Source organism: Berghia stephanieae, chromosome 1 (assembly GCF_034508935.2).
Source record: "Berghia stephanieae isolate SIO BIC M18660-M18661 chromosome 1, UCSD_Bste_1.3, whole genome shotgun sequence".
In the NCBI taxonomy this organism is placed as follows: domain Eukaryota; kingdom Metazoa; phylum Mollusca; class Gastropoda; order Nudibranchia; family Aeolidiidae; genus Berghia; species Berghia stephanieae.
This window is the reverse complement of record NC_088360.1, coordinates 16,791,496-16,815,323: the sequence shown is the minus strand read 5'-3', so window position 1 is coordinate 16,815,323 and position 23,828 is coordinate 16,791,496. Positions and strand designations below refer to the sequence as shown.

Genomic DNA, 23,828 nt, shown 5'->3' with positions numbered 1-23,828 from the left:
ATGCCAAACCCAATTTGTCCATGCTTTAATAGCTTAAAAAACACAAAGTTTTTAGCCTTTAGCGTTAAAATCTCCAAATTGGCAGCCCTGAGCAAATCTCTAATACATCATAATATTATGCTTAAGTGCTAATCTATATCATATATATATATATATATATATATATATATATATATATATATTATATATATATATTAGATATGTATGTTAGTGTTAGGGGCAAGTCCATATAAAATCATCACTAAGGTCAAAAAATAAATCTGTTAACTGGTGATCTTAATACGCTTCAACAGTCGTAACATCACTTCCCTCATAATGACGCATGGTAACTTAGTAACTGACTTATGAAATATTTCTCCGACGAGCATAAAAGCGTATCCAGAGAGAGAAAAAACCCATTATAAATATGATAATGTTTTGACTTTTACACATTCTGATCACAAGACATATGAAAAGTTCTAGCCAGCATGAAGAATAAAAAGTACAGATTTTCTTTGTTTAGAACCATGATGGCCGCCGTTGCTGGGCGACATGACATCAGACTATTGAATCCTATTGTACTTTTTACCGTCCAGGATAGCTGAATTTTTAATTTTCTAAAAAACAACGGAGCGATCCTTATCCTACTGTTTTCATCTCCAAAAACTCAATGAATGTGGAGCACATGGCGTAAGACATTAAAGTAAGTGAATTTGTATTGATTTTGTATTCTTATTGCTGAGTAATTTAGATTCAGTTAATAAATGATGATTACCTGTATGATTTGTTATGTAATTGGTTTGGTTAAAAAATTGCAACGTCAGTGACAGAGTGATTTTGCTCCAGCATTTTTTTGTTATACTGAGTAAAAGTAAAAGCAGTTTTTTTCCAGGGGAAAACGTTATTAATGTGGAGTGGCTTTGCAGACAATCATTATTTTCTTTATGTCTCTGAAAGCCACGTCAGTGACAATGGACCTGCCCCTAGTGACAGGACGAATTTTTTTGTTTTTGTTTTTAAGGGTTTTACGGCGCTTGCAACACATTTAGGTCATATCAGCGCCAGTAAAAAGGAAGAAAATGGGATAGTAAAACGTTCTAGAATTACAAATAAAGCACCCAAGAACAAGTAAGACATAGGGGAACTGGAAACAAATAGGGATCAGATGTAGATTCCAAGAGCACACTATCAAAGTACTTAGTTTGAGACCACCTATAAGTCTCATCCGGACACAAGCACAAAATCCAACAAAGAGGAATACACTCAAATGCTTACATTATAAATTCAAAATAAAAATATAATAATACATAACAGAGAGATGATTTACAAGTAAACAAATATCTCCCAAAACAATAGCTATGCATTTGACTGTTTCCCTCCCAGCTAGGACTCCGGCCAGGACCAGGACAAAACCAAGTAATCTCAATCCAAGACAAAAACAGAAAGCATGTTGGAAAACAGATATAAGGGGATAGAAGACACAGTATGTACCCCCCTGCCCACTATGGGAGGTCAGGAACCCCACCCAGTGACAGGACGAATGTATTGTCGTTCTCGTCGAAGATTTGGGTGGCTCGTGACCCCTTGCATAGATGAGCATATTTTGTGGATATAGTCTTTATATAAACGCTGATAATATTGATACTTGTGTAAAATCATAATTTATCAGAGACGTATGTATACTTATTATCGTTGTTGCTTTCATGATTATTTTTGTCATTAATATATCATTGTAGGTACTATGAACTTTGTACATTTACGATTCATTTCAATTTTACACTGCCGTATTGATACATTTTTCCTGACATTCAAAGTTGTATAAAACTGTCTGTGAATGATACAATTCAAGCTTTATGAGTATGAGATTCTGTAATTATAAACTATTGTATAAGGCATAAAGGATAATTCTTATGAAGCCTTTAGTAAGATAAGATAAGAATAGGCGCAAAACCACGCATCTACACGGCAGATATTCTGAGGCTACGTGGCTTCAAGCATAATGTATTGGACCCTTGTTGTCTGATGTTGAGTTTTCTAAATAAATCAATTAATTAATTAAATAATTACATAAATGAATAGAGGTCTAGTTTGATCAGTCAACAACACATTGAAGTCAAGGGAAGCCACCATTCTCTTTCACAATTATATCGTTTCCTTTTTACATAGTTCTGTCCCATGAGTAACAATCATAATGTCAGTACTCTTTCTCGTTATAATAAGAACATAGAGCCTGATGAAATCGGGGTAAAGCTCTATTATATAGAACTCTATACAAACGTCATTTATTACTATTAATATTATTATTATTATTACTTATTATTATTAATATTATTAATTATTATTATTATTATTATTATTATTATTATTATTATTATTATTATTATTATTATTATTATTATTATTATTATTATTATTATTATTATTACTACTACTATTGACGGGCGTTTTAAAACACGGAGACGATTTAACTCACTCAACCCTAACACCGGCTATAACTATATCCGTAGTTTACCCGGGGTTACTTTTACCCGGTGCCTATTTATTACATTTTTCTGAGACAATTAAAGGCGTAGTAGCAAAGCTAATGTTCTTAATTTTTACATGTTAATTATGGTAGTTGAATAAAACTATCTATGTGCATGCTCATTTTTAATATATTTTTTCCAATCTTGAAAAGGAGCAAAAATATCTAGGATTGAGTGAGTTAAGCTACCTTGGAATGGACACCGGGACTCCTTATATTATATACGGACCACTTACTTTTGATCAAGTTACTTAGTACAAGTGATAACCATCTCTTGCTATTCAAAGAAATCAGGTCATCGTAACCGTCGCAGGTTGTGCTGGACCGACGAACACCGAAATATCGGTCGATTATAAGTCGACCCCCAATCTTGGTCTAAACGTCTCAAATTGATTCAATATAATTTGAAGTGAGAAATTTGTGGCCAAAATAGGGGGGGGGGGGGGGGGGGGGGGGGGGGGGAGTGTTTTGTAAGACAGCCATTCAGAACAATATATTTTAATAGAAACATTGTTCATTTCATTGACTGGATGAAAGGGTACCGTGGGGACTGTTTATCATCATCACCACCATCATCATCATAATGACAATGATGATGATTGTGATAATAATAATAATAATAATAATAATAATAATAATAATAATAATAATAATAATAATAATGTTAACATCAGTTAGTGCGAACTTTGTGACTCACACCGAGGCCGTTGTTGTAAATGGGTTCTACTGTATCAGGTGTTGGCGGCAGACACCTGTGTGACCTATATTTTATTCTAACAATTATAATATAGGTATAGGTACCGCTATTCCTGCTATCACTATCTATTAAATACTACATTATAATAATAATAACTAAAACTGATACAATTACAATCAGTGCTCTCCACTTATTACAATGACGTATGTGTATTTCCCCTATACCTTATTCTAATTCAACTCAACAATAACTTTCGACAATATCAATTAGCAGTTAGCTGTCGTACTCTGGATAGACAATGTAAAGTATTTCAAATTTAGCCAGAAAACTCGTCCGTCAAATATCGATCGATTTAAATGACCATCATCTTGGGCAGAAACTCTCAAACCTGAGACATCGCGAGTCCTATACTACACTAATATACGTTTTTATTTGTTAATCATCTCTAGCTGTGTTGAGTTCCAAATATTGCACTGTCTAACTATAACTGTTAACTGTATATTGTATGAACTGATAGTCGAGGGAGTCCAATCAGGAGAAATGAATTATTTTTTTAAAGCTTTTATAAAGAGCAATACTCCTTAAACTAGTTTAAAGCGCTTTACAAAGGGTCCCAGACCAACAGCAACACGTAACATATAGAACGAGACATGACGCCTGTTACTGTTAGGCTATATATTATTACTATTACACTTTTTCCCCCGACAGAGATAACGCTGTTCACTGTCAGATTACATTTTACTGTACCCTCTCGGTTAAGGATCCCAGAGAGGTTCATCAAGGCAAACCCAAGCAATATAATTCTCAGACAAGTCCGTAAAGCAAGTGAAAACAGGCGTGGCAGAAAGATCGATTTATTATCTTCTTATGCTGCTGGTTCAAACATTGTGCTTATCATTTATATTTCATGTTGAATTTGGAAAGGAAATATTGATTCTAATTCTAACAAAAATTTAAGATGGTTTATAAATGCAGCAGGCCCGGTTTCAGGAACGGAGATGAGGTGGGAGCGGGCGAATTGCAGTTATTGTGTGTTCTATTGACGTTTCTCTGTGAACTGTGTACTACCGACGACACAACAAAAGGCAGTGAAAAGTGAGATGTGAAGAGCTCTATGTGAAGCCTAAGACGAGGACTGTGCGCGTCCTGAGTTTGAAGTGCACTTTGTCGCTGTCAGTGTCAGTGGCGCAGTTGGAAATGGTGGAAAGCAGAGGAAAGGAGGAAGGTTCCAACAACCCGCCTTCTGTCCTAAAAAAAAGTGGAAGGGGGTGAGGTATGGTGATTTGGGGGAGAGGGGGGTTACAGAAATGGAAGTCAGTCACGTTGTTTGATATTTACTTATTAAGGTAACTCGATATATATATACGTACTTGGGGAGGTAATTTGAATTGTTTTCCTTGTTTATTTATTGACCGCAGCACTGCTTCCCTTTAACTTAAAATTCTGTATGCATGGAATGGATATAACGGGACTCGGCTACAAAGTCAAAGGGAGCGTTCACATATTACGTCATCAAAAATTTGCCCTTTTTAGACCCCCCCCCCCCCCCCTCCCACCCCCCCCCCTCCCCCCCACCTCCGCATCACCGCTCTCCGCCCCCCCCCCCCCCCAAAACAGATGATGACGTCATCTAATTTAATAAAAACTAAAAGATAACTTTAATTTCACAAAATTTATTATTCGTTTTTCAAACCATAAACATTGATTATCAACGTTTGATAAAACACATTCAGACATTTTATTAATTTCAGAAACTGTTGATAATTTATGTTTTACGATACAATGGGGACATAAAATTTAAATTTGCAAAGATAAAATCTAACAAACATTATTTAAATTAGGCTACTTGGTGCAGGTGCTATTAAAAAAAAATTCAGAAAGTGTAATTTAAAATAGTATAGGAGGCAAATTATTTTATAGCATATTAGTCTTTTAGTGGAATGAATTTCTGTTTCAATTTCCAAACATAAAATTAATTGATTCAAAAATGTTTCTGCCTTGGACCTCTGGCAATGTACTATAAATAGTATCATCAATTTCATCTTCATCGTCATCATTTTCTCCCATTTGCTGTTCTTCATGTATGCCGCATTTTCGTGAATGGTCTTTCATTGCTGTGATCGAGGAGTGATACAATGAACATTTAGGGCAAGTTCGCCTTTTTGAGAAGTGATACCCCTTTCCCATTTTGTTTCTTAATAATAATAATAATAATGCTGAAAACTTATATAGCGCTATAACTCCGAGACACAAGACTCTAAGCGCTTAAATTACAAATTACTTTGGCTGAAACATACTCATTCACACACACAAGCACACACACACACACACAACACAACACAAACCAAATCTATCTTTCTTCTCATACCATCTTGAGAGATGGGCAATACTCATCATAGCAATTTATCTTTAGCTGTTTTGAAAGGAACAAACTTTGAAATAGGCTTAATTTGCCTATGTTTTGATGACATCATCTTGGGTCTGACCCCCCCCCCCCCCCTCCCCCATGTCAACACATGTCAACATTTGGTAGACCCCCCCTCCCCCCCTAGCTGATGACGTAATATGTGAACGCTCCCAAAGGAGATTTTTTCATTGGCTAGTCCCACTATTCCCGTTGTATCCGAGTTCCACTAAACAAAATATGCAATGTTAGTGTTACACAAAAAGGCAAAGTGGTTCTCACTAAATTCTATCAGCAGACTATGAACGTTCAGGGTACAAGTACAAGTAGTTTAGTGCGTTGGTACGTTTTATCCAGCTGTTTTTGTGGGTTTTAGTTTTACTGTGCTAGCAACACATTTAGTCATTTAGGTCATATCAGCGCCAGTAAAATGGAAGAAAATTGGATAGTGAAAAGATTCTAGATGTACAATTTGTACAATAAAAAGGACTTGAAAAAATTCCAAGACAAAGGCAGAAAGCAAGTTGGACAACAAATATAAGACAGTATGTACCTCCCTGCCCACTATGGGAGGTCAGGAACCCCGCCCAGTTATCCGGCTGACAAATGTTATGCGTAACTTAGTTTCAAGTGCAGCGTTAATCGTTAACTCTATTTTCGACTCATTTTTAAAGACAAAGAAGTAAAAAGTTTGTATTTATCTCGTTTGATTTGTCTTTTGACAATGCAGATTATTTGTTCCCTTTTCTTTTTTTTTTTTTTTTTCGTGGACACAATTTATCGAGCAAAGCTGTTCTGTGTCGGAAATCAGACAACTCTCGGAAGATTTACAGGCCTGTTGAAAACTGTGTAACAGCCCAGCACAAAACGGTCTGCTTTAATGTATGTGCGCGTGAGAGAGTTGGCATGTTTACCATGAAATTCAGCTACAGGACTTTTTAAAAAAGGCTTTTGGGCTGATCCCACCATATCTATTACTACGTGTATATTGAGGTTCAATTGAGGTATAATTTAGTGACAACAAAGAAAGGAACAGAGGATAGGATTACGAAAATGGCCTCCTCCCACAGACTCACCAAGGGGGGATAAAAGAACTAACCCAAACTACATCCCAAACCATGACAAGGGTACAAGGGCATAAAGCTCCCAGCAGCAGCAGATGAATATATAATTCACGGCGCTTGTAACTCAATTCAGCGCCAAAAAAAACAGAAATTTGTGTAATGTTACAGTTTAGACCAAGGGTTTAGTCAAGGGTGAAAGGACCCAAAAATTATCTAGCCCAACTCTGAGAAATGTCGCAGCGCTTGTAAAAACATTGGTCATATAAGCACAAGGATAGGCGCTTCTAATTTCTAACTGCAAGTGTGTAGCGGGCCTAAGATAAACCCTACTCCACATTCCAGGACAAAGACAAAAGCAACATGGAAAAGTTGTGGATCAATGTAAAACGAACCCAAGGGATGATCTACCACAGCTGATAAAGACAGCGCAAGACAAAAGATGAGTGACACTGCACCCATCAACATTTTAAAATTAAAATTAAAAATAGAATTAAAAACAAAAATGAAACATTTCAAGACATGGAGTTCAGTACATAGCATTTTATTTGTACATTTTAAATTCCCAAACCAATCAGAAGGTGCCCGAGGCAAGCCATGTCTTTTAGTGGATTGGAGTTCAAACACCACCCAATACAAATGGTCCAGATCTGAAGGCAGACATTAACCGATACCGTTAGTATGGAAACAGTACAACTGGTGTGTAATCCAGTTATAGACAGATTAATACTGCACGTGTCTCCAACACCTGGAAGAGAAAATGGTAGCAACTGTTAATGTCATACATCAACCAAATAAGTTAATGACAAGGAAGATTAAAGAGATTAGAAGATATTACAAGAGCTCTTTAGTTTCCGAAAAATCCTTAAATAAAAACAGGGCTGCCAAAGAGAAAAAAAAATACACAGTATTTTTCATTAAAATGAGGGAAACTTACGCATATTATTAACAAAATCTCCGGACTATATTTATTGAGCAAGAATGATCACAAGATGAAATCAAAACGGAAAAAGAAATGTTTAAAAACTGGCAGCTCTGTACTGGAATTTCTTTAAAATGCATGCAATTCATGACTGAAAAAATCTAAAATTAAGATCCCAATGTTAGTTTTTTCTTATCATAATTTTAGACAACAGATGTAACAAGGTTTTTGAGCTTTAGTTGTGATAATTTTTTTTAAAAATACATTAAAAAGAAAATTAAACATTTTATCTCAAACCATTACTATTTATGGTTTAAATTCACTTTAAAAATTCAATACAGTATTTTACACATTTACAAATAGTTATATTTTTGAAAAGGCATTTTGGTTCTTTATATTTTGAGCGTTTTTCTTTCTTCTCTCCCTTCAATGTATTGTGTTTCTATTGACTAGTTATTAAATGTACCACATGGATAGTTTTAAACTATATTAATACTTATAAGACGTAACGCCATTTATTGCAATTTATATTAACCAAGTTTATAAATATAATCCATGTTACAATGTAGTTAAGTGAATATTTCACATGAATACAATCCTGAGATATTGATTGATTACAAAATGCCTTTTCTTGTAAGATAATTGGTAAAGTAGATTACCTGAATGTTTTAGGATTTGCTTTTTTAGTTCTTAGGGGCGTGAGAACCCTTTGATTAAAAAAGCCACTCTGCAGGCGCAGTGTGCCACTATTTCTCAGCTTTTCACTATCAGGCACGTCTGGACTTGGGACAATTCTGTTGCTTTTTGTTTGGTGAATTTATGTCTTTTTCAGGATTCAATTTTTGTTTGAATTCTCTCAGATAGATCTATCACTGTACAATAATTAGGCATTACTGCAATTACATTGTACTCTAACGAGTCTGTAGTGTCTTTTTATAGTAGTAGTTATGAAAAATTATCTTGTCACTTTTACTCATCACCTCCACAGACAACATAACCTCTGACAAACTGGGTCCAAATCTTTTTTTTCAGTTATGATGAGAAAAGAGATTTTTAATTTCAAATGTTGTAAACCACGAATCTGGTAAATAAGACTGTTGACTCTGACATAGTTTAGTGCTTGACTTTTTTTTTTAAAAAGCCTAGAGGCCATTTCTAGAAAGCTTATTATACCTATAGTGCAAACAATTGTACCAAAAATGGACAGACCAAAAAAAAAAACAAATTTATGGAACGTCACACCTTTGTTGACAAAACCCAAACATTTTGAAAATTTACTGCAATATTGTGAGACCAATCAAGATGCTGCGATTTATTTTTACAATTTCAAATTTTGAAAATGAAGATTCGAAAAGTCCTTAATGTTATCACCATCATCACCAAAAATGATAATTCCAACACGAAATACACCTTTTACATTTGGAAGCAATGATAAAACCCATAAGGATAAGGCCTGATTTCCTCTTACTGTCACACTAAGTCCATACCAAAACATGTCTTAAACTGAAATATACAATATATAGTCTATTTTCAGTTTAGCCAGCCTTTACTGTTTTAATTCATGGAATTTTGTACCGCATACCTTCCTGACTGATGAGTGTTAAGCCAATAATAATAAAGCAAGGCAGGAAACACTAATTTTCCATTGGTACAAAGGGTAAACATAAATGCCATATTGCTATAGCTCTGTTTATTGTAAGTGTTTATATACCCTTGTAACAGTAGCTTCATTTTATGATATAATCGCCCTAGACATTTTGAATTTTCTCACGTAGGAGAGACATCAAAATCTGATAGGGTTTCTTATCTTAAATTGGGTCAAAATGTTTCAACGCATGTATTTAGGTTTGTGTAAGAGAAAAACAATTTACCAATTTGACGGCCTTGTTTTTGTTACAATAAATTATGTGATCCAGCCTATTTCGATTAGATCTAATTTCTTTTCATACCATAACATTCCTAACAGCTAGTTGAAAGCTTAAAAAGTGAAGGTAACTTTTGTCACTTTTTGTGGCAACATTTGGGTTTAAAAACGGCAACAAACGCAGATGCTAGAGCATCTATAAGCCCTCTGTTGAATTTTGTCTCTCGCAATACATCCTGATAAGCTAATGAAACTGCAAGAGACCGATTAGTCTAGAACATAATCACCTGTGAGGCAAACAGCTCGTCTTTTCAACTGAGCAGTGCAATGTTTAATCCACACGTTAAGTAACAACAGTTGTGAGTTTATATGCTTCGATTGCATGACCCAAAAAACAAGCCAATGTTGCATACTCAACTGACATCTTCAACTTATTGCATGCAATCACGCCCAGCAATCATCTTTGTATGGGTGTGGGTAGTATATTTTGCAGAGTGCCCATGATTTTAAGAACAATCCACGCCCCCCTTTTTCCCCCCACTAAAATGCGTTAAACCCAACATTTTGTTTTGACAATAATGAAAATATGGGGAATAGGACAGCAAATGAGTGTTTTTAACAAGGTGAATGCTCAAAGTACACTGTACAATAAATCATAATACAGGACAAGATCATGAAGCCATACAGAAGGAGAAACAAATTTGAGGCACAAAGGACCCAGGAATAGACCTCCCTGGTCCATAAAGAGAATGGTTTTACGAAGAGAATTGAGAATACAACACTATCTTTGACACTGGCTAGTTCATTGACCATCCACTGCTTGAGCAAACCGAGACTCTAAAAAAAATAAAAATAAAACAAATATATATATATATATATATATATATATATATATATATAGATACACCCAAGCAGACATGCAGTCTGCAACAATTTAACATTTCTTTAAAATCTAAATTTCGTAAATTTCGGAGGTACTAGCAATTACCCTTATTCAAAAACACATTTGAATTCATTTCTGTGGCAATGTGACGATTTTATAATATAAGATATTCACTCTTCCTGACACAAAATTTTAGATATCCTCATCAAATTTGGAACACCACCTCCCAAATTTATTGGCTAGGAGCAGAACAGTTTAATCGCCCGAATAGCATCTCAGATTGCCCTAAAATCAATGGATAGTAATGAAGCACAGGTCTCCAGTGTACATCAGAAGACATATTTCATTAGAAAACTGGTGCAACTCGCGCAGAATGATCATCACAACAGCTGCACTAATCAACCTGAACCAACTAGACCTTGCCACCCAATCTCAATGTAATCTTTGCCAATACAGCAACTCATTTTTTGACAATAATCTAAAACTATATATACTAAATGGACTAGTAAAACTATGACTGCCATAAGAGTCAAAAAGGGAAAAAACAAGATTTGGTTATTTTTGAGTTTTTTTAAACATCAATTGACATTTAATGCGTTTATTTGACAATGAAAATTACATATGTTGTTTATAAAAGAGGTTTTGGTACAATAACTGTCAAAACATTTAAAAACATGGATTAAAATCATGATGAAATGCATGTTTCATTTACAGATGAATTTAAAATCTTTTTATGTTAACTACCATAACTGAAATGTTGATACGTAACTTACAAGATAAGAGTTTAATTTTAGTTTCAGTGTCTATACATTAACTCTTTTAAGCTATCACTGAGAGAACAATGTAAAACCTAAAGACAGAATATCCCTATTTATCTTAAGAAATCTGTCATTGCAAAACAATACTAAATTATTGCATACCAAGTTTAAGTTAAGACATTTTAGTTATCAATTCATATTTTACAAATCAACATCTGGGCATAAAGGCTATTTAAAAAATCATCTCTTTTAAGAATGGAATATCATCTGTATGAGTAATGTCACTTTGAACCAACATCGGACATACTAATCACACAGCACCAAGTGCCATAATTTTCTAAAAACATTTAAAAAATAAAGTGACACAATGTCAATCTATATACAGCACACCCTCATGTACCTCAATTCCCATAAGGCCCATCAAAGCCAGATGAACATCTGATCACGGAAGGTGACAGAGGGCTAGTAGTTGATCGTTTATCTCAGTATCCTTCAAAAGTTGCTACCGCCAGACTGTCTTGTATATGGGTGGCTTCTGGCCTGGCCACGAGATGAGCCCCTACCACTTGGGGCCGCCGCTTTGCCACCGGCTGAATTCCAAGTGTCTCCTGTGTGAATAAATTGTCACTACCTGATTACAATCCACAATGCAGATGTGCAAAATACATTTGAATGGAAAGTTGACAAGGCACTGCTCTTTCCCATTACCATGTCTGACAGTACAGCCAACATCCTACATGAAAAGATCCAAAAAAGCCCAAATCAAAAGATTGTTACGGACACAATGTGCATCGCAACACAGTCCAGCTAGCTAAAGAAGCAGTTGGTATCAAGTAGTGCCATGTCAACAATCCTCATAAGATATCACCATATGGAATGACCTGGAGCTCATCCAGGTTTCTGTAGCAAAACTTTTAGCAAATAAACCACCACCCCGCTGTGTGATCTCAAAATTTTAATAAAACTATAAAAAAAAATAATTAAAAACCACAATACCAAACAATTTCAAAATAATTGAGCAAAACCGGAACAAGCCCAAAGACAAGCTTCTTTAACCAATACATGAAACAAAAATTAAAATTAATAGGAATAGCAAAGGCAAACACTAGCATGGCTGTATTCTTGAAAATAGTATTTCCCAAATACAGGGTTGCCCCTTTCTTACAAGGTTAACATGGCATGTCTATCTATTTGTGGCACTTCTATGAGATCAATTACTTATCATACAGGTACGGAAAAGTAATCTGACTCAAATCATGACAAAAGAAAAGGATGAAATAAAATATTACTGAACGGCAGTGAGAATAGGTGGGGGAAAGGGCAAACACTGGTACATTCAGATGAACAAAATAAGAAAATAAATCAAGTAGGCACCCATTCACAACAGTAAAGAAACATTGTCATGACACATCACTCTAGCACCCACAGACACCTTGTACTGCATCATCATGCAATGAAAGCAATGTCAGCTTCCTGACATGTGCGGTGTACAACACGGCCGACAACCCCCCTTACCATAGTCATACCCCGAGTACGAGTCGTATCCTGAGTTCTGGCTGTTGGAGTGTCCATAATCATAGTATTGAGAGTCGCCTCTGTGGATGGACAGGACAGAAAAAAAAAAAAAAATAGATAACAGAGCCAATCACGTCTACATTGAACAAACCTAGAAGGGAAGTCAAAAAGAGAAAGAGCCAACCCTGTCTCTGTAACTAACGAGTTGAGACAATTTCTTCCCAAGTTCCAAATCTCCCCCCCACACACACAAGTACCACAATTAAAGATGTTCATTAGAAAACAGCAATCAACCCTTGCTTTTTATATATGTATTAAAAAAAAAAAAAAAAGGGGGGGGGGGGGGTGTGTGAACAAATTACCAGTTAAATACTTTTAAATTCCTGGCACCCATCCATACCAAAGGCAAGAAAACCATCAATAGCAAGAATAAATTGAAATCCATAGTGAAAGCAAAATGGAAGGCAAGACCATAGAAGATTTGAATGAAAAAAAAAAAAATGAAAAAAAAACACTGTCTTCACGGCATGAATAAAAGAACATGACCCTGAATAATTCATCTACTCCACAAGTTAACAAGACACACATGTCTCCAAATGACAGCAGAGCCCATAGCACTTCGGTGGTATTAGCAGTACATACGTATATCATATCCATAAAGCTGAGAACATCATATGGAATAAAAGATTCTCTTGGTGGAGATTGACATCACAGAGCATCTGCCAGAAAACTCAATAATGGGTTTATAAAGGAAATTGAACGGTATTCACAAAAATATTTTTCCCTGCTTCTCTCCAGGCTCTGGGGAGAATTTTAAGGTAGTATTTTCCAGCATGCTCATCAAATCTAGACCAGTTACCACTACCAGTAGTGTGTTCGATGAGGGATATCATGTATGCAGAATTCAGTAATGATGTTGCATCTTCATGTGCAGCCTGCATGTCAGCAGCTGTAGCATGACCCAGAAATTGATGTAAAGAATTTAGTCTTCACCAGTCGAACATAAAAGTCCATTTGTCTGTTTTGATAAGATATGTCCATACTCTCATCAAAGAGCAGAACAAATGGCTCCTTTGCTAGCTGCTTTGACAACAGGGAGCTGAAGTAAGGTGCCAGTCCAAAAGATGTCAGATATGATGTTTGCGGTCAGAAAGGCTAAAATTCTTGGCGATTGTACTGTCCTTAAAAACACGTTGAAACACCTTATTTATGCCGCCTGTGTTAGACGCAAAACTGTGGTGTTTATAAATTGCCAAAAGTGTGGAGAGTCCATAGTATTTCACTCTCTAGTAGATCTATTTGGAAACAAAGCTGACCAGTGCGGATGAATACATGTTGGGTTGTTGTTCACCTGGATTTTTCTCAAGATCTCTTCCCGGCCCAAGACAATTTTTACCGACTTCTCCCGGTCGGGAATTTTCAAATTAAAACAGGTTTTCCCGGTCCACTTCGACGCCTGGAAATTGAATATCGTGCAAAGCCCGGTCAGTTTTGCACACAGCCCTGACTTGGCTAGGAGGCTAGCGCTATTGTAAAGTCTAATTTCCCTGTCTGTTTGACTCTTGGCATCTCGTGTTATTCATTCTTAAAATAATTATGTCAAATAATCAATGCATTGTCATGTGCTAAACGATAACGATATTAAGTAATCACATTTTCCAAAAAACATTTTTCTCAGAAACGCAATATACTGGTTTATTTCAATGGCAACGGATATTTGTTTTATGCTCTTTATTGGGTAACCATTGCAAAACGTATCTCCAGCCACTTGTTCAGTGACCTATACAAGATTATAGTTCAAGGTACAACACAAAAACGTTGTATCTTCATATTCATATTCACTCCATGACTGAACCTGTACGTAAAACATTTACATATCGAGTTTTATTCAACAGAGGAAAAATAGATTTTGCAGATCAAAATTATACCTCAATCAGCTTTACAAGATAGCAATAACTCAGAGCAGGAATTTACAAGATGTAATAGAAGAGTGACCAAAGCACCCACCCAGCTAAGTATACTTAATAAAAATTCCATCACCCAAAAAGCAGAAAGTAAAATATAAGACACGTGACAAAGTAACAACAGTGTTTATAAATTGATTTACTTAAATCATGTTCTTATTGCAAACATAACGCATTACCCCTTTACCTATGGATATGTGTGGCTAAGCGGTGTTGTGGTATAACACTCGTCATCAGATTGGAAAGCTCATGCTTTGAGTCCTGCTCTGAGCAGTACATTGTTGAGTACTCGGAAAAGGCTCTCTCGCGTACTAAGGTGCAAAATGAGTACCTGGATGTTAACACTGCCATCTCTAGCGATAAAAAAGTGAAATATCACCCGAGGCATCACATCTCATGTTAAGCACTGATGCTGACTAGACACCTATCGAGCGATTTGAGCACTTAGTGGAAATTGGTCTACATAAATGCTCAAATTTACAATATAAAATGCAGAGAATCTCCTTATTAAACAAATTTCAAATTGTATTAACTGTGATTCTATGACATCGTTACTGCTTTCAACCATTTAAAAACCACCACTGTTGTGTCTCTTGTGTTCTTAAATAAAATGTAATTTTAACATTTCTTTCATTGAAGAGTACTACCATACTTTTAGTTAAAGCATGCGATAATTGAATTAAATGGATTTTATTCTAATATTTACATATTACATATTACACCCACCTTAAAGGGTATCTATATTTTCATCTAATTATACAATTTTTTAAAATGCATTTAAAAGAACAATTTATAATTTCAATTACTATATTGATACATATAACAGCCTAAGTATTACAATTACATTTACAAAATCTTTTAAAAATCAATGTTTTATCTTTTACTTTACGCAGGGCGCAAGTCAGCAGCACTATCTCTGCCGTTGTTTTTCAAAACACAGTATATGCAATATTAATCAAATGGCACATAATGTTCTATTTTTTTTAAATGGCAGATCTGGCATTTACCAGTTGGTCCCTTTAACCTGTGAAACTAGAACGTTTAACTGACACGCCAGACGAGAGAGAGAGAGAGAGAGAGGAGAGAGAGAGAGAGAGAGGAGAGAGAGAAGAGAGAGAGAGAGAGAGAGAGAGAGAGAGAGAGAGAGATGAGAGAGAGAGATTTGTGTGTATGCTATGCTTGTGTAACTTTTAATAAAGAGCTTTTACCTAACAATAATTGCCTCCTGGGGACAATAAGGATTATTATTATTATTATTATTATTATTACCATTATCATTATTATCATTAATGGTGATGGACGCAGAGTACCGAGTATTTCTTCAGTAATCATGTCATGACAAAGGTATAAAAAAATGAAGGCAAATTGGTCTCACCAAACTACAATTTTCCTGGGTGCATATCACTTCACCAGTCAATAATGGTGACTATTGAGAAGGGATCATCGAAAATATTTAAATTGCAATTTGTGCTATTCAGTGTGATTATTATGTGTGTTGATGTGGCTATTCGAGAGGTAAAGTAAAAATCCATATAAAATACAATTCAATTTGTAAAAGACCAACATCATACAAGAAATGAAAGGTTTATTGTGATGTCACTTGACCACAGCTCTATTCAGGGAAGATATTTCATTCCACAAACAGTATCAGATCAAAAGGAAACATGTGTCTGTTCAGTTGCCAGATGCATGTCTTAAAGGCCGAAAGCTAACTTTACTGTCATCACGTTTATCTTTGTCAGAATGACATGGCTTGATATTCATTTTATACGCATAAAGTCAAGTTCAAAGGTTGAAACTTCTCTGGTTGATAACTGTGAGCTATTTTTTAAAAATTGGGTTTTATATCCACTAAACGTGGTCAAAACGCTTTTAAAAAATTTATAACATTTTAACTAGAAAATTAAGTTTAATGCAGTTGCGAAGTTGGAGTTGCCTTGTGCTATTTTCGTTATCATTATCATGAGTGAACACCGTGAATACTCGACACATTAATATCAAGTTTTCAGACACAAGCTTCCTATCTTTCAATCGTAAAAATACCACAATTTAAGGTTTCAAATAAGAGACTTCAAAAATAAACACTTTGCATATGACACATTTTGACCTTGGCTCCCTTACGCTTCTATCTAGGAATTTCTGAGTATTTGTATACAGAAGTAATTCTGCCATTCCTGTCCCTGTCTCTTAAGAATAGAAATTTCATATGAAATCGGACATACATGAAATGTTATAAAATGGGAGAAGTTCTCTATCAGAAAGAGCCAAGAGAAAAATCAAAGTAAATGATCTCATCTAAGAACAAGGACATAAAGCCACATGTAAGGACAAATGATTAGAAGTGAGAACCCTGAGGGTGCACCACTCCTATCACAATGTTGATTTGAAACATTGCAAATATCTATAACACAAAATAAACAATCAATCTAAAATAGGGAATATTACACACATTACAAGTCCTACGACCTCTAAGACCCTCTAAAGTCAAATCCATATTTGCCACAAATAACCAACAAAATCTCACAGGAAAAAAAATAATCAGCTATCTGAATATGCCCATGGACAGGAGATATAAGGATAAAGAAAACCGCAGTTAAAATGATTCCGAACAACCAGGCACAGAGCAGAATTGAATATGACCCGAGGATTCCTTCGCCTACCATTGCAACAGCTATTGACACATTGCAGATCAAATACAAGAGTATGCTTCAATGACTTGGTATTGACCCTATCTATACAGGCTGGGTAAGAAATGAAAACTGGATCTTTCCCTTTTTGACTTGGCTTTACTAGATAAACATTTTTTGAAAAATATTTTTAAACTGAATGCTTAAACACCCCAACCCAATATTTTCCTCATCAAGTGAGCTGAAGTTAATAAATTACAGTGCACATACCAAGAACTGTCTAGACATCTAATGCACACACGACTCCAAATTATCTTCAATTACATCAAAATACAAAAAAAAACAAAAACTGGCCATACCCCTCTACCCATCACTGACTGAATAGCAGGTTCTATTATAGATCTGATAAAAGTGCTTTGCAAGAAACTAGCGTCCATCTTGAGAGTACTGATCAAATTACTGTCTTCAGCTACAGAAACTGGGACTTACTACAGGTCTCTGAACCATGTGGCTCGGAATATTTAAAAAAAAAAAAAAAAAGACATCATATAATTTATACAATAAATGGACGTAAGGTTGGCTTGTGAAACACTTCGAACATTGATAACTCACCCTCCTGAGTAACCTTGTCCTCCACCATAGTTGTCATACGAGTCATAGCCACCACCTGACCCAAAACCCTGAAATAAATCAAATGTATCTAGAATTAGTGTTAACAGGAATGCAAGTCCTTTAAAACATTCATACCCCATTCCAAGACTACGCATATAGCAGAGGGAAGGGGAGCTCTTTGCTACCAAATTCATGAAGGAAGTTCGTCATGGTAAAAGTCCATAATGGTATCAGGGCTGCCAAGTTCACAAAGTCAAAATAAGGGACACTTTTTTTTGGATGTGTGAATATGTGTGTTGGGGGGGGGGGGGGGGGGGGGGGAGACATCACGGATAATCATGACAAGTGGTGATAATGACTTGACAAAGGGAGAATTATGGCTACAAAAAAAAAAAAGCTTATGACCAATTGACAAATAATTTAGCACTATAGTGCCAATGTGACTAGAAAAATGGTTCTTCTTAAGAGTTAATAGTGCCAAAAATATCTGGTCCCTTGGGCAAGGGATCAAATTAAAAAGTTAGCTGTGGAGGCAACGAAACAATTTTTTTTTTTTTTTTAAATATATATATATATATATATATATATATATATATATAATATATATTTTAATCAATTCAGGGAAATGCTGGACATTTTTTACTTAAGCTGGACGGCGGGACACAGCCTCAAAATGCAGGACACTTGGCAGCCCTGTGGTATGGACAGGAATCAGTGGTATCACCAAAGTCTTCCTTCTTGATGGAAGAATAACAATTCAGGTGTGCGTGGAATACATCTTAAATGTACTGTTCTTTGGAGGTCACTGTAATCATGGGTGTAAACACAAACTTGAAAAAAATTCTGAAATTCTGCAAGCTAATTTCAATAGTCTACACATTGACTGTGTGACAAGGTAACTACTTGGCTAAAAATCCAATTGACAGTCCAGGAATGAGATGATAAATGGCCTAGTGATTGTGACAAAATTTGTATGACTTTTGAGTTATAAGTCTCAGAATAAAATCACAAGCATTAGCCCCGTCGACATCTTCACCACAATGTTCAACAGCACCAGTACTACTACCGACCCTAAACCACCAGCATCACTTATGTTGTTGCCATCACCACCGCCAGTATCATCTACCACTGATAATAGAATTAACTGAAATAACCCATTTGTTTATTGGCAAAACAGTCCTTGATTGAAGGCTTAATTGACAAAGATGGTTCTATCTTATTTACCCTCAACAGGTTCTATTTAACAAGTAGAAGCTTAAATGTGACGTCGCGCGACGGTTTGTCACTTTTGAAAGAAAATTAACATTTTCCTACTATTAAAAGTTAACGCTCTGGTGGTGCAATAATGATAAAGCTGACAAAGAGTCGTAATGCTGTCAAGCGATTATTATAAGAATTAAATTAACCGAATTTCCGGCATATGCCAGCGAAATTTCACCCATGCTCATGACTCCCAACTGCACCCAACAGGAAACATAAATGAGCTTTCGTACCAGGAATATAACGAAATAAGTAAATTATGAGTCTGCACAATTGAAACGTGTACAATAAATTCCTTTAACAGGAGGCAATCAATGAAAGTGGAAATAAATTAGAGGCCCAAACAGAAAGGCAACTACCACACCTACCTGAGATCCATATCCATCAAAAGAAGAGCTGTTGGGGACGGTCCCTCGTCCACCTCCTCTGGCAGGGGGAGGGGGTCCACCTCGACCCCTTGGAGCACCCCTAGCAGGTAAAGGAGGACCTCCTCCACGACCACCTCTGGAAAAAATGGAAAACGTTGGGCACAGAGTTTATAAACACAGAACGCATACGACGGATAAAAATATCATCTCCCCCTCCCAAAAAAATAATGAATAAGAAATTCCGACCAATATTTAAATAAGGAGCCGCTCAATCCAAAAATTATATTACAACACGATAGTTACTATAGTTACGTATCATTATATAATATGGTCTTGTAAAAAAAATAAATAATTTTTTAATTAAAAAAACAAAGAGAGAAAAAAAAAAAAAAGAAAAAGAGAGAGAATGTGTTGTGCGTTATGAATTGATTTTTTTTTCCAATCCCTACCCAACATCTATTCATCCAAGGACACCACTGGCCTTGTCACTTTTGACTTTTGGTGACATCCTGTCTAGGCTGACGTCAAAGTCACAAAAATGAGTGTCACCAAAATGTATGCAACTGAGCACAGGTGTCAAAATTTGACACAAGACATGATGGTGATTTTTTCATCCATCTACCGTGGAGCCACCTGAGTGCTTTTCATAGAAAAAGGTTTGACACTGCATAAACAGCGGAACATTTCACAGAAAATCCCAAAATCCCGGAATTCCGCAGAAGATTTTCACCACTGCGCTCAATTGTAAAACCCAATGGTGGGCGGCATGTAATGGTTAAACAAATATTACTTTAATAATAATAATAATAATAATAATAATCTTTATTGTCCAAATTAAAGGCAATTCATGTGAGGTAAACAATGCTCAGTTTGGTTCATGGTATGAACATCAACACATTTACAAATACAGACACAGCCATACACGAACATACACGCTTGCACATTGTTTCTACACGTGTATACAAAAGAAATGAGCGTACATACAAACACATATACATACATACATACATACATACATACATACATACATACATACATGCAGACATACATACAAACCAGCATATCATCGTATATGCATGCCTACATTTCATACATACATACATACATATATACATACACACAGACACACACACAGACAGATAGAACGATACGATATATTTGCTGGGACAGCAGATAACCATATTATAAATATAGTGTCTTATATTAAGAAGAAGATGGCAATGATTGTGATTGATGATGATGATGATGATGATGATGATGATGACTACGATAATGATGATGATGATGATGATGATAACGACGGCGGCAATGTCGATGATGATTCACGACACTGCTTCTCGTTATTTTCATTGGTTGTCTCATTTTTCCACAGAAGATTTGTTAATTAATTTTATGGCGGTTGGAATGAAGGTTGTCTTATGTCGATTTGTCCGACATTTTGCTTCTAGATACCGTCTTCCGGAGCGCAGAAGTTGGAATTTTTCGTTCAGCGGATGCCTCTTTTCGTTGATAATGTTAAAAGATTTCTTCTCAACTGCATTAATATAAGTTATGTCAAGGCTTCTAAGGTCTGTGTTAATTATTTTTGAAGCCTCTCTGAGGGTTCTATGTAGTTTGGATTTTTCTTTTGTTCCACAGCTTCCATACCACGTTGTGATGCCAAACGAAACGATACTCAATATTAATGACTTGTAGATTTGTATCATGGTCTTTCTGTTCACATTGAAAGACCTTAATTTTCTGAGTATATACAAGCGCTGGTTACATTTTTTGATGACATTGTTGGTGTGCGATTCAAATCTTAGACTTATCTATAATTACACCAAGGTATTTAAACGTTTCAACAGTTTCAACCGCCTGATTGTTAATTTTTGTTATTTGTCTTGCTCTTTTTCCTATTTTTCTGTGATCAAACAGTTGTTCCTTTGTTTTTGTTACATTGAGCTCTAGACAGTTATCGGCACACCATTTGCTGAATTTACTAACTTGCTCAGTGTATTTAAATTCGGAGACGGAATCATTGAGCAGGCCGAGTATTGCGGTGTCATCAGCATACTTGATGAGTTGGCAGTTATCAAAGCTAGCCACACAATCGTTTGTATAGAGGATGTAAAGTAGAGGTGAGCTTACACACCCTTGTGGGCATCCGTTTGAAAGAGTTTTTACTGATGATATATTTGAGCCTACTCTGACATGTTGGGGGCGATCGATGAGAAAGTTGTTATACCAGTTGATGAGGTAATGGGGAAGGTTTAGAGCATGCAGTTTACTAATTAATATGTTGGATTTCATGGCATTAAAGGCAGACGAAAAATCGACGTATAGGATTCGGCAGTAGTTGGCGGGTGAAACATCCAAGTGATTTGATATTGAATGCATCACTGTGAGGAGTGCGTCTTCCACACTAAGATTTTGTTGGTAGGCAAACTGATATGGATCAAGTATGTGTTGGTCATATATAAATTGCAACAGCTCTCTTTTCAGAATCTTTTCCAGACATTTCATAATAATTGATGTTAAAGCAACAGGTCTATAATCATTCAGCTGAGTTGGTGGATTCTTTTTGGGTACTGGAATTATAGTCGATGTTTTCCATATAATTGGGATTTTCTGTTCATCTTGACTGACAATTAGAAATAAAACCAGAGAAGAAAAAAAAAACAAACTAACCTTGCAGGTGGGGGTGGTGGGCCAGCCCCTCTTCCCCCACGGAAACCTCCACGGCCTCTGAAAAATAATAAATGATTTAGTTGAGTCATAATAAGAGAATGATGTCAATAAATATACACAAAACCCAAGAACAGGGACAAGTTTAGGGCAGAGAGAGAGAGAGAGAGAGAGAGAGAGAGAGAGAGAGAGAGAGAGAGAGAGAGGAGAGAGAGAGAGAGAGAGAGAGAGAAGAGAGAAGAGAGAAGAGAGAAGAGAGAGGAGAGAGAGAGAGAGAGAGAGAGAGAGAGAGAGAGAGAGAGAGTGTGTACATTCTCATGAATGATGAGATGCGCCTATCTTTAATATTCACAAATGATTAAATACTCCAATGAGACCATCAATTATTCAACTCACCCTCTGTCAGGCATAGGGCCACCTCTGAATCCACCACGACCTCTACCCATAGGACCTCCATTCATTCCATCACCTCCTTCATACATATCATCCATTTGCTGAGGAAGTAAAAAAATTTATACAATAAATAAATTTTAAAATATCAATGTTAGCTATATAACAGTTCATCATAAGAGCAATGGATTAACCATTCTTTAAATGACTGACATGTCCTCTTTAGAACATAATGAGCATTAAAACATGGAATAATGCAGAGAGAGAGAGAGAGAGAGAGAGAGAGAGAGAGAGAAGGAGGAGGAAGAGAGAGAGAGGAGGAGAGAGAGAGAGAAGAGAGAGAGAGAGAGAGAGGAGAGAGAGGAGAGAGAGAGAGAGAGAGAGAGGAGAGAGAGAGAGAGAGAGAGAGAGAGAGAGAGAGAGAGAGAGAGAGAGAGAGAGAGAGAGAGAGAAAACAGCACAGAGCAATTTGCTTTGTGCCATAGCCACATGAAACTGGCTTTTAAAAAAAGGTTACTGTGCGTGTCTGCAAGAACTCAACTACTGCAACCTATTTCATTGACCACACTAACAACTTTTATTTTTTTAAAACTAGTTATCACTGTCTTGTAATGTGACATAAATGTTTGGTCAGTCTCAGGCATAGCCATCTGAAGTGCTTGCCGACCCAAAATAATCAGACCCAGTGTGTGTGAGTATTTATCACAATATGTATGTTGACACAGTAATGAAGGAAATGTATTGCGATGCCTGACAAAACGGTCATTTTGAAAACAGTAGCAATGTTAGTGAGAATGCCATGAATCCTGAGAGAAATAAACCCATGAGGAGTTTAGTGATTGTAATCACAACCTATTCACTGTGTATAATATTGTTAATGTAAACCATTCAAAGATTCACTCATCCCAGACCTTTACGTTTTTCATTTTCCGTAATGAAGAAAAACCCCAAAGTCTACTGTAACCGATGCAAAAAATTCTGCTTAATGTCACTAACAATTCTAGTGTTCGAGCCAATTATCATCAAAATCCATCAGAAGGTTGCGAAGATATCCACACCAACGTATGCGCAAGTTGTGGAATGGACTATAGTGTCTACTATCTATTTCAAGTATAGTGAATAGTGATTTTAAATTTCATGTGTACTCACTGGAATTACAAACTTCTTCAGCTCCCGAGAAGCCTCTGCTATTCTGTGATAAGCATCAACCAGCTCGGCATAACATTCAACAAGTACATGTAAGTCATCTTCCAAATGTGCATATTTACCACCCTCTTTACGCAGATCTTCTTCCTGAAAATAAGCAATATTGATTAAAATGTATTTCAACATT

The 23,828-nt window shown here is 36.0% G+C and overlaps 1 protein-coding gene across 10 annotated transcripts in view; it reads right to left on the bottom strand.

The window, feature by feature from the left end:
* Positions 1-7,193: 7,193 nt before the first annotated feature.
* The window catches only part of LOC144969153 (KH domain-containing, RNA-binding, signal transduction-associated protein 2-like), a 24,171-nt gene continuing 7,536 nt past the window's right edge, over positions 7,194-23,828 (bottom strand). The window contains exons 4-11 of one of the 10 annotated variants that reach the window (XR_013644735.1): positions 23,645-23,788; positions 22,502-22,599; positions 22,109-22,165; positions 19,439-19,574; positions 17,811-17,878; positions 12,608-12,687; positions 11,493-11,723; positions 7,194-7,413 (exon numbers count right to left, since the gene is read on the bottom strand). Coding sequence is in view for 6 of the 10 variants with exons in the window: in XM_078908264.1 (XP_078764390.1) it covers positions 11,575-11,723; positions 12,608-12,687; positions 17,811-17,878; positions 19,439-19,574; positions 22,109-22,165; positions 22,502-22,599; positions 23,645-23,788 (732 nt within the window). In the remaining 4 variants the exon portion in view is untranslated. Of the gene's footprint in view, positions 7,414-10,892; positions 11,724-12,607; positions 12,688-17,810; positions 17,879-19,438; positions 19,575-22,108; positions 22,166-22,501; positions 22,600-23,644; positions 23,789-23,828 lie in introns of those variants that run through there. The other 9 variants (XR_013644738.1, XR_013644737.1, XR_013644739.1 and 6 more) reach the window with 9 other exon arrangements.